This window comes from Emys orbicularis, chromosome 11 (assembly GCF_028017835.1).
Source record: "Emys orbicularis isolate rEmyOrb1 chromosome 11, rEmyOrb1.hap1, whole genome shotgun sequence".
Lineage (NCBI taxonomy): Eukaryota > Metazoa > Chordata > Testudines > Emydidae > Emys > Emys orbicularis.
In genome coordinates, this window is record NC_088693.1 from 41,148,537 (window position 1) to 41,160,797 (window position 12,261).

The 12,261-nt window shown below is 40.4% G+C and overlaps 1 protein-coding gene across 1 annotated transcript in view; it reads right to left on the minus strand.

The window, feature by feature from the left end:
* Positions 1–6,230: 6,230 nt before the first annotated feature.
* The window catches only part of SP3 (Sp3 transcription factor), a 33,111-nt gene continuing 27,080 nt past the window's right edge, over positions 6,231–12,261 (minus strand). Inside the window, exons 6-7 of the mRNA XM_065413382.1 lie at positions 8,817–9,013; positions 6,231–7,977 (exon numbers count right to left, since the gene is read on the minus strand). Of these exons, the coding sequence (XP_065269454.1) occupies positions 7,661–7,977; positions 8,817–9,013 (514 nt within the window). The 3' untranslated portion in view covers positions 6,231–7,660. The remainder of the gene's footprint in view (positions 7,978–8,816; positions 9,014–12,261) is intronic.

Genomic DNA, 12,261 nt, shown 5'->3' on the forward strand with positions numbered 1-12,261 from the left:
GCCCTCACTAGAGAATGGGGGAGCATGGGAGGGCAGCGGGGAAGACTCCCAGGCCGGGCAATGACTCAGTGCAGGGGTCCTCATGCCGAGAAGAGGAACTCTGGTATGTTGGATACATGGAGGTCCCTCAAGTGCTGGAATTCAGATAGTACCGACCAACGTGGTGCCATTGGCGGTACCGGGAGGGATGGAGATCCTGCCCATACCAGTCATTCTGGTGCCAGATGACGTGTTGATGGCAATACCGATAGAGACTTGCATACTGGCAATGCCTTCTTAGTGGAGTGCTTACTCCTGTCCTGGTCCCTCAGTGCTGTTGACTTGGTGCCCATGCCCATCATGTCCGTAGATTCGTCAACGGTATCTGCCTCTGTAGATTTCCGTGAGCCATGGGTACCGGGGTGGGATTGTCCCAGTGCCGATGATATCAAGGATACAGAGTATGCCAGAGATCGTTTGCAGTCATCTCAGGGCTCCCTGTGAGGACTTCCTGCTATTTTTTTCGATGATTTATTAGGAGTCAGCAGCTTGTTTCTTTGACGCATAGCCTTTAGATGTTGAGGGCTGCAGAGAAGAATCACGTCTGCCAGGTGACTCATAGCACATGTCCAGAGAGGGTCGGAGAGCGGCCTCAATTATGATCCGTCTGAGCTCTCCATCCTTACGAGACCTGGGCTTGTGGTGCTGGCAGAGATCACACATTTGTTGAATGTGGTCTTCCCTGAGGCAGCATATACACTGGCAGTGCTTGTCTACGACAGGGATCGCCTCTTGGCAAGAGAGGCACTTCTGAAGCCCAGTGAACCGGGCATACCCATTATGGAAAGGGTCCCCAGTGAAGAAAAAGCAGGAAAAATAAAGTCTTTTATTTAATTTATTTATTTATTGAGAGAGAGCAAAAATAAAAATAAAAAACAATGACTATAACTAACTAAGTACTAAGAGGCTAACTAATAATAGAAGTGCAAAATCAAAAGCAATGGTAATAACAGACTACGAATAGCTCCATTTCTAGCCAGGGGCACTTGAGAAGGAACTGATGGGGGGGGGGAGGGGTTGGCCCACCCACACTGACTAGCCTCAGGTGCAGGCCTAACAGACACTGCTACCCAAGTTCTCTGATCAGCGGCGCAAGCACACCTACAGAGGAGCACCCATAGGGACACTACTCAAAGAATAATTAGCTAACACTGACTCTTCTAAATGCCCTGAGCGAAAGATTGATAACTGTTGCTCAGATGAGCTCTCTCTAGCTCCTTTCCCAGAGGAAAATCTGAACCTTCATTCCCCACATCAGAGATCCTCCGTATGAGTGTTACAGTGATTACTTCATTATCTTTGTGATCACATTTCCTCTCTGCTAGGCAAGCAGCTAACAGAAATGGCTAGAACCTGTTTTCCTCTGAGATAGTCACAAGAAGCCTGTAATCTGACAGGATTCCACGTGTCATTAGTACATTCAGGAATGCCAAGGTCCAAGCACATGGACATATAGGTCTTGTACTTATTGTAAATAAGCACCCTGGGTGTTGAAGCTTAGTCACATAAGTCTCTTTCATCTCTTAAGTATAGACCTGCTCTCCAGCCCAGCCAGTTTTAAGGGCAGTCTCAGAGAACCTTACTAATTAGAAATTATTCTGAACTGCAGCCCAGATACGAAATCCAGGTCACCTTTATATCCCTGTGAGTGACAATGGAAGAATCTTGACCTCCATCCTCCACTGGGAACTCAGTTGAGGAAGCATAATATGATAATATACTATGGTAAGTACCAACACATTAGCAACAAAAGGAAGTCCTGGTAAGCAGGACCAAACAACTATCCATTTCACTGTTCAATAACATTTTCAGCAACCTGTGGTGACGTGAGATAAGAGGATCATAGATGGGCAGCCTCAGGCAGGCTTTCTATAGTGTCCAAACCAATTGCCCACCAGGGGCAAGTTGTGACTCAGGCGAACTAGGGCCTGCAACACTCAGCTTGATAAGGACTGTGCATCAGACCTCAAAGTGATGTTATTTATTCAATAAACAGTCCAACTGAAGAACAGATGCACTGCAAGTTTGTGCAGGTAGGATAGGCCTACTGCCACACTATTTAGGAGAATACTGTAGTGATGCCAGTTGAAGAGGCAAAACACAAAAATAATCTTGCCATTTCCCTCCATGGGAGGTGTCCAATATTTGGCAAGTGTCCTAAGAGCCAGAAATTACTTTAAAGTACAGCGGGATACAGATGAGTACTAGTAAGTAGAGGTGGCAATATGAATCTAAAGATGATTGATTCTGGGATGACAGAGAAAACAAAAAAAAGCTTGCATACCTGGACCACCACCACCCAGTCATGCTGTGGAGGAAGAAAAGCTGCTTTCGAGCAGAAGGAAGGTTTTGTGCACCTTTTCCTGTTCATAGAATCGTAAAATATTAGGGTTGGAAGAGACCTCAGGAGGTCATCTAGTCTAGTCCACTGCTCAAAGCAGGATCACACCAACTAAATCACCCCAGCCAAGGCTTTGTCAAGCTGGGCCTTAAAAACCTCTAAGGATGGAGATTCCACCATCTCCCTAGGGAACCCATTCCAGTGCTTCACCACCCTCCTAGTGAAATAGTGTTTCCTAATATCCAACCTAGACTTCCCCCACTGCAACTTGAGACCATTGCTTCTTGTTCTGTCATTTGCCACCACTGAGAACAGCCTAGCTCCATCCTCTTTGGATCCCCCTTCAGGTAGTTGAAGGCTGCTATCAAATCCCCCCTCATTCTTCTCTTCTGCAGACTAAATAACCCCAGTTCCCTCAGCCTCTCCTTGTAAGTCATGTGCCTCAGCTCCCTAATCATTTTCGTTGCCCTCCGCTGGACTCTCTCCAATTTGTCCACATCCCTTCTGTAGTTGGGGGACCAAAACTGGACGCAATGCTCCAAGTGTGGCCTCAACAGTGTCGAATAGAGGGGAATAATCACTTCCCTCGATCTGCTGGCAATGCTCCTACTAATACAGCCCAATATGCCAGAAGGCCTTCTGTTGCCTTCCCATCTCTCAGCAGGCATGACATCATCATCATGCTTCCCTGTTCCTGCATCCTACACTGGTCCCAGCAACACATCTTGAGGGGCAAAGGGTTTTTAACGCCATTCTGTGGTAGTAGGCAAGTGGGCCCACTTTAGCAGAATATTGACATGTTGTGAATGCAAGTGTCCAGAAGGACTTGTATATTACAGGACTTTATGGTCTCTCTGTGGTCAGGTGCCAAGACACTAAAAATACTCCAAGTCACTCAGACACTGGCTATGGTGATGAGGCGGACAGGGTTCAGAGCCATCTGTGTGCAGCCTCAAGGTGTTGATATATCAAAATACCAACGTTTTCAGCTACAAGATGTGAAGTTTTCAGATACCAAAATTCTCCACAAGATACAAATGTCCCCAGGCTGAAATGGATTCTGTGATACTGATCCTCACAGTACCTTCTAAGAGAAGCCTAATATAGTATTGAAGGAGTCTGGAGATCCAGTCTTCAGTGGACACAGGTCTGTCAACAGCCCTTTCTGCCAGGATCCCAAATAATTAGACCTGGTCAGAAAACAGGGATTCTTCTTCTCTCCAGAAAATTTTGACTTCCTGGCTAAATGTTTTGGCCAACCCCCAAAATATTTTGATTCAAACTCATGCTGCAGTGCTTCTTGGAAGTTGTAGTTCTAGTGCCTTATGCTCCCATTCTTCTCTGTGGGCCTGCCTCTCTGACCAAACCACATTTCCTATGATGCACCAATTTCTCCACTCTTGGTGAGTAGAGGGGGTGCACCATAGGAGTCCCTGGCCATGGTGCATCATAGGAATCTAGCCAGAGAGCACTGTCCATGGAGGAGAATGGGAGTGCTATTTTGAATCAAAATATTTTAATTGTTGGTCAACATATTTGTTTTTCAATGAAATATTGAAATTTTCACTGAAAATTTATTTAGATAAAAATTCTTGTTTAGCTGAAAACCCAATTTTCCACCAAAAAACAGTTTTGATGGAAAATTTTAATCCAGTTCTGCAAATAATGATACATGAACAGTCTCCCAATGGGTTTCTGCTGGGAGCTCAAGTCATATCCAGGCAATCTTTGGCTATGGTGATGACACCTCAAGTGGATCTGCAGAGGAAACAGAAGAAAACATAAAAAAGTATGTGCTGAAAAAAGCCAGGTTACCAGGCTCAGTGAACTAGAACACTGGTTAGAAATTGGAAAGTAAAACCCCAACCCCTTTAGCTGCTAAGCCAGATAGAACCAAAACTACACAAGTCAGCTTCCATGGGAAATGCCTGTGCTGACTGCAGTCTGAAAAAAAAGTACCTAGAATTTTCTTGGGATTTAATAGTGCATACTCCAAAAGGCAGAACCCGTCACACAGGGCTACGGATGTATCAGAGCCAAAAAGCTTACAAGCTAGGGGAGATTCCTGCATGATTTGCAGTGGAGACACAGGGCCCAAGAATGAGAATCCTGCACAGATGGCGTCTTTAGAGAATATAAATACAGCCTCAGATAAAAGAGCTTGGCTGTGCATAACTCTTTACTGTATTGTTCATAGAAGTTTTCATTTTACATTACGTGAAATAGAGCAGGAATTAGTCACTGAACAGCCATTGAGATGTCTTCTGATTCACAATCCTCCTTTCATCTGCCAGAAACGTTCTACCGCCATCCTGAGCGCACAAATGAACTGATCCCTCTTCAGGTTTGGGCGATCAGGAAGCATTAACAATGGTAAAAGCAAAATTACAGTGCAAACTATGACATTAATATCAATATTGTTTGGCAGGAAAAGTCCCCCTTCCCCCCACTCATAAAAATGAGCTTTTGAAAATTCTGATATCATGCACTTTGACTGGCTGTCATACAAACATACTGAAGAACCTTCTACAAAGATTTACTATGACCTGCATCACCACTGATCATACTGCTTTGGGTTCAATTTACTTCTTTTTTAGGAGAACAGAAAGGACACATGAATAGTTCCTCAAAGATGTTTGTTCTAATTATAGACTAGAAAGTCACATTTTAATGTGCAGTTCTGCTCTGAAAGATGGTTATGTAAATATGGCACCTTCTTACTCAGCAGATCTGTTCCATGTATGCAATAATTAAAATACATTTTTGTTACAAAGCCAATACAGCTATTGGAGAGAACTAGATTCTGTTCTGACTCAAGCATCATCAACAGATTAATATTAATTACGCCCCAACTGCAGAATCTTTATTGCTGTTGAAGTGCAAGGTAGAAGAATCCAGAATGACCTGTAGATTCCAGGTTGACTTTACAGGCCAGACAGAAAACATCTTTTTACTTGTAAACTAAAACAGATTTGATGTGCAAGTCACAGACAAAGTAACCCAAAACATCATTTTTAAGAACACTTTTCAGTATTGAGCTGCAATTCATTCAGCTGAGAAAACAAGGGCTGGCTCCTGAACTCTCTTAAGGGCGACCCAATTAAACACTTGGGCTGTTCCTGTCACTCACAGCACTTTGACTTTTGCCCAACTTTACTCCACCAAAGCTGCCTTAAAAAGTCACAAATGACCTATTCCTGGCCAAATCCAAGGATTCTTCATGATCATCCTCTGATTTTTCTGCTACATTTGACACCACCATTCTTGTGCTGAACCCCATCCCCTCTGTTGGGTTCCTGGACTCAATACTCTATTACCTTCTCCACAGCCTTTTTCGGTATCTCTACCACCTAACATCTTCCACGCTCTGTGGGTCTCACTCTTCTATCCATCTCTTCTTCTACACTCTCCCCCGGATCAGCATCCCAAATCTATCTTGACACCCCAACCTCTCCCCAGTCTAGTCATGCACTGCTGATTGAGACATCCTCCTGCATGTCCTGCCACCAACTCTCACAACATAGTTAAAAAACTGCTCTTTCCTATGAGCCCTCCACCTCCCTGCTGCAGCTGAAAACACCATCCTCTCTGTTACTCAGAACTCATAAGCTCAGTATTCTTCTGCAACTCCTCTCCCCCTTCACCGAGGCCATTGTCACATCCTCTTTCCATTGCTGACCCTTCCCTTGCGCAACAGGAATTTAAAGGGTCAACTATATCAGAGCAAGGTCAGAAAAAAATACAACTATTTTCATTATGAAGTTTGTTGAAGAAAAACTGGAGCTATTAAACATGTGTTAGCATATCACACCTTGTTACGTAGCACAAAGGAATGCAGTAAACGCCAAGTCAAAAGAAAAAAAATAGTGTTTTATTAACTACCACACTGTTATAATACACTTTAAACGTACAATAAGGTAGCCTTTAAATTTGAGGTGGTTTTAAGGATAACGAACAGATTTCCAAATGTTTGTAAATAGGTGAACTGCTGTAATTATTGTTGTACATTTTTGGAAAATGGTATAGAACTTACAGACTGGCTAAGTAACTTTATTTTGTACATTTTTCTATAATTGAAAATATAAACAGTAATTAAAAATAAAAAGAAAATTCAGCATAATAAAAAACATATATGTTTATCAGTTAAATGTACTGGATACATACAATTTAAGGGAAGAAGCGAAAAAGGAAAGATGGTTGATATTTAAATGCAGATTGACTAACCAAAAGCTAAACAACAAATTAAAAAAAAACCTTGTAAAACCCCTAGTTCACTATGACTAATATCCATATGGTTGGGAGTATTGTCACTATGGAAGTGATTTTCTGTTATATTTGCATATGTTATATTTTTACTGGTAAATTACATGATGGCTTTTAAGGCCCTGGCAGACAGATGTTTTTGGAAACAAGATTTGATAAAAATCACTGCTGAGACGCAATACACCTAATTTTTGGTCCTCCAGTGTTCAAGGAAAGGGATATATTTCACTATAACATTTGCCTTACCACCCAAATGCCTCAACCTATACATTTTTTTAAACATTTTAAACTTTTTTTTTTAACATTGGTTATATTGCCCAACTTGGTTATTGAAAGAATATTAACAAGACATCATTTTGGCAAATTAAATCTTAAACATGGCTTTTCAACAGGATTTAAAAGGTGACTATCCCTAGAGTTCCATGTTAAAATGTAGTTTTCAAAATCTTACAAGAGTAATGCTTAAAATATTGTACATAGTTAACCTAATTAAAATAATTAGCTTCAAAATGACAAGCTGATGAGCTAAGTAAAGCCTACACTATGTAACATTTGCTTGGAAACTTGATTTGTCAGTTATGCATAATAAAAATTCCAGTCATCAAGAAAATTACAAAATTTCTTTTATCATAACATGATTTCTTTTCACCCATCAACTTCTTTTTATCTTACAATAGATAAATACCAACATGTTCTCATTTTTACACTAAACCACACAGGATTGATGCATTTGGTTAGACTACCATTCCCATCATTAAATTCATTTTTTAATATAACTTGGTAAAATTTCATCTCTTCTAGATTCCAAAAGTACCTACAAAACCCATGCAATTTTACCATTTTAATATACTATGGAATATCATACAAAGTAAGGCATTTCAGTGTCATGTATAACCAAGTTACTGTCAATCCAAAAATTTTTGCACATCAATAAAAAGATATCTAAGAACTTAGGAACAATATTTTTCTCACTACTGTATAAAAATAACCACAATTAATAGGTATCTTGTGTAATATTTATTCCATTGTCTCATTTCCAGAAACTGTGACAAGCTGTAAAGGTATTTCAGTGTTGGTAAGAATATCTTGATTGCTGGTGCCAGATGTATTAACAGTCCCTATTCCCGAAACAGAACCTTGTTGAATATTTGCAAGGATAAGTGTTGTTCCTCCTGCAGTAATCAAAGTATCATCAGGTGTTGCTTCTACTGATGCCAACACTGTACTGCTGGAGTGAATACCTTTTTTATTCTGATGTGTTTTAATGTGTTTGGCAAGGTGGTCACTCCTCATAAAGCGTTTTGAACATTCCGGACAGACAAACTTCTTCTCTCCTGTCACACAAGATAACAAAGAGAAATTATTTTTATGAATAATAAACCATATATCCATAGATCATGTTGATGAGAAAGGGGCACTAGTGGGACACTGTCAACTTATTTTTTGTTAAAAGGACATGGTTTTCTCTCTTTCACACACAAACACACCCTTCTCCTCCACACACTTTAAAAAGATTTTTTTAAAAGCATTTTTCTGTTCCTTTGGTGAGGTTACAAAGGGTTTTTTGACATCAACCAACATGCTTGGACGCATTTGCTGCCTCTTCAGTTTCAATGCTGCTGTAACCTCTTGCCAGGTATGGAGAACAGAGTGCAGATGAGTTCCCCCAGAGTGGGGCTTGAGACTGATGCACATGACTAGTAGGTACATTAATTATACAGAAAACTATCAAAAGCATAAAATAAGCTATTTTAAAAATAGATTTTTTTAAATTGCTTTCAGTTATCGTAATCCATGGGTCACTTGTAACAATAGTATGTGCACAATTTTCAAATGGTACTGTGATTTTTACGTTCTCAGTGTCTCTTTAAGCTCTAGAGTTCTGAAGCCCCTACCACTTCATGATGTATTAGATATTGTAGAAAAAAAAGTTATTTTTAATAGAAACAACAGATTTCAAAATTAAATATTTGGTATTTAATATGGGGAGGGGGACATCTCATTATTATTACAAAATAAACAGATCACAGACCAACTTTGCTCTCAGATACACTAGCACAACTTTCATGAAGTCAGTGGAAGAATAATTAGAAGCGAAAATTTGGCCGATTTTAAGAAATTTTTATCATTCACATTCCTCCAATCAAATCTGCCAAAATCAAACATTGATAACCTGTATGTGTTCTTCTGTGTCGCTGTAACTCATCACTGCGAGTGAACCTTTTACCACAGAACATCCAAGTACAAACAAATGGGCGCTCTCCAGAATGCCAGCGGAGATGAGCTCTCAAATGTGAAGTCTTCCCATAAACTTTCCCACACCCTGGGATGTGACAGATGTGTTGTTTCTTTTTTCCCAAATTAGAGCCTCTGTTTAAAAAAAACAAATACTAAAATTATTCAGCAAATCTAAGTTATTTCTCCTAAACAATAGATATTTTGTACCATTTGGAAAAATGTATTCAAATAGTTCTGTATGTTAATCTGAGTGGATTTTCAGAGTAACTACACATATAATGAAAGCCCTGTGTACTCCACAGGAAGCTGGACCTAAATTCTGCAGCACAGTTCCTGGATTCTGCAGCACTTTAATGCAGTAGACTGAAAATTCAGCAGTAACTTCATTGAAATGACAAAGTGCAGGCTTTTAAAGAAATATGAAATTGAAAAATACAATCATTCGTGTAGCCCAATATCAAAATAGATAGCAGAAAGTCCATTTAATTTATAATCCCCATATTTTCAGGATTTTAATATTGCAAAGACTTGTGTATTCGCAAAGAACAACTGCACTGTTGAAGTTGTGAAAGGGGAAGCTGGAGATTTTGGCAGCTGGGAAGGGGACAGATAGGGCTTTTGGCACCTTAGGAAGGCACAGAATGCTATTTCAGATTGTAAAATAAAGAAATTAGCTGAATGTTTCTGCTAAAATGAGCAGAAATGAAATGGTTAATGATTTTGACATTTAAATTGTCAGACTTAAAGCCAGATGAGATGAATGGATCAATCTATCTATACCTAAGTTATCATTTCAGGCTGTCCGTGACTTTGGGGGGGGAGGGGGGAAGAGGGGGGAACGGAATTGTTTTGCACTTTGTTAGTGTTTTCAAGATTTCCTCACAAAAATGAAGGCAGAATTGCACCCCCTACTCCCCTTCCCCATTTTTTTAAATGAATGCTTCAATTCCAGAGAACAATTCTGTAAAAGTGGTTTGACACCACAAGAAATCCAATAGCTGTAAAACTACGAATACACAGGGCTCAGAATATAATGCATTGCAGCAATTCAATCAAAGAGAAAATGGCATAACAATGTTCCTGAATCAATTCCATAGCCATATGGGCCTATTTGGTTCCCAGTCACATGTCTACTCCCATCCATCAAATCACTCTTGCTGGTGACACCTCTAACCCTTACAGCATCATACAAAGTTAGGTTCTCTGCCTTGTACTTTTTTCCTTCCTTGTCCCTCTTAGATCAACTTACTTATTACTTTTATGCTTATGATACCCAGTTGTACATATCTTTTGACAGAATTGACTCTTCCATCTCCACCAGTCTTGACCAAGAACACTTCTTGCTTCATCTTCATTTTTCAATTAAATATCCAAAGTGAAATGTAGTTTATCTGGCGAACAGGAACACCTCAAACATCTCTCTCTTCTACTTCAAATCTCAGCTGAGTCCTTCCATTTGCCCCTAACTTTAGTTTCAACTTTGGCTGCTAGGATATGTCTACACAGCAAAAAAAGACCGGCAGCAGCAAGTCTAAGGGTGCAGGTCACCTGACTTGGGTTCACAATGAGGGGCTCAAAATATCAGGGCAGACGTTCAGGTTCAGGCTGGAGTCCAGGCTCAGACTCCAGCACCTCCTGTGCAGGGTTTCAGAGCCTGGGTTCCAGTCTGAGCCGGAACATCTACACTGCTATTTTTAGCCCTGCAGCGTGAAGTCCCATGAGCCCGCGTCAGTTAACCCAGGCTCTGAGACTTGCTGCCATGGGGTAATGGTGCTGTGTAGATATATCCTTAGCTCACCACCTTCTCCTGCATCTCTGCGGGTTAAGATTTTTTTTTACAGTGTCTAAAGTTAGGCTTCTAAACCTGTATTAAGTCACCCAAATAAACAGACCAATTTTCAATAGAGCCGAGTATTCAGCTGATTCCGAAGGGATTTAGAAACCTAACTTTAGAAAAAAAAAAATTAATTGCCCAGATCCTGAAGATGGCTGGGAACCACAGTAGCTCATAGTGCAAGTAACTTATGCTGCCTGCAACAATTCCATATTGACTCATCCATCAGCTGAGAGTAGCCTGACTCCAAGAAAGAGACCTAATCTATTCCTCGTCACCTTTTAATATGACCATGCTCCCCCAATCCTCAACTCAATGGATCCACCTTCATTTCAGGATCCAGTTCAAGACCGTCTTTGTTTTGAAAACCCCTTATTCTTTACTTGTTCCAGTCTGTCTCTCTTTTCTCCCCTAAGTGCAGGTTCGCTGAGTGTCTAGCACTTGCCTTTTGTATGTATTCCTCCTCCTCCCCCCACCCTACCCCGAGTATTGTCATGGCAGGTGGAAGTATTCTCTGAAAGCTCTTGCCATCTCTGATCATTATCCTTATTTCATATAATCAGAAGACATGTTCATCCCTTGCTTATGCCTTCCACACTACTTACTGATCTTACAATCCAATAGTTTGATATGTTTTGTATACTTTATCTTTACACCACTGTTCAGCAACATATGCCACATTCTATTTCCCTATCTTGTAATTAACACTAAAACATTTTGGGAGCGTGTCTGTGTAAGACATACAATTACATTCAAAAAGATTTCATTAGAAGAATGTTAAGGCTGCAAAGTCAAACACTCAGAAGCATATGAGGAAGGATGGTCCAGTGGTTAGAGCACTAACCTGGACTGTGGAAAACATGGGTTCAATTCCTGCTGTGCCAAACATCTTGTGTGACTCATGGTAAGTCACATAGGCCCAGAGCCTCACAGGTATTTAGGCATATAACTCCTATTTGATTTCAATGAAACTGATTTGAAATGGGGATAAATAGTGCTTCATTAAATACAATAAAGATTGTGAGACAATTGGATACTATGTGATGGGGACCAGATAAGTACCTAAGGTAGACAATGCCAGCGTTAAGGTTGCCTATACAACCTTGACAAATATGCACAAGAATCTGGATTATGATACAGACTGTAACTACAGAGTCACAGTCTACCTTTTCCACAGGATACCTGTCTTATTCAGTGTAGAGGAAGGACAGCATTCACTGAATGGGAAGCTATTCAATACTTTTTCTACATATGTACCATTCAAGGTATGGTTCCACACCTTATTTAGTGCATAACCATTTAAAACCTATATTAAATATAGAATTATTAAATTCCTAATGGGCTTTGCTCATCATGCACATTCATCACTGTATTATCTGAGCTCTTCAAACAAGTAAATTGATATTAAATGTCCCCATTGTACAGATAGGGAGATTAAAGCCAAAATTGTCAAGCATTCACCGATTATGAATGCCTAGCTTGAGCTCAGTGGTTTGAGCATTGGCCTGCTAAACCCAGAGTTGTGAGTTCAATCCTTGAGGGGACC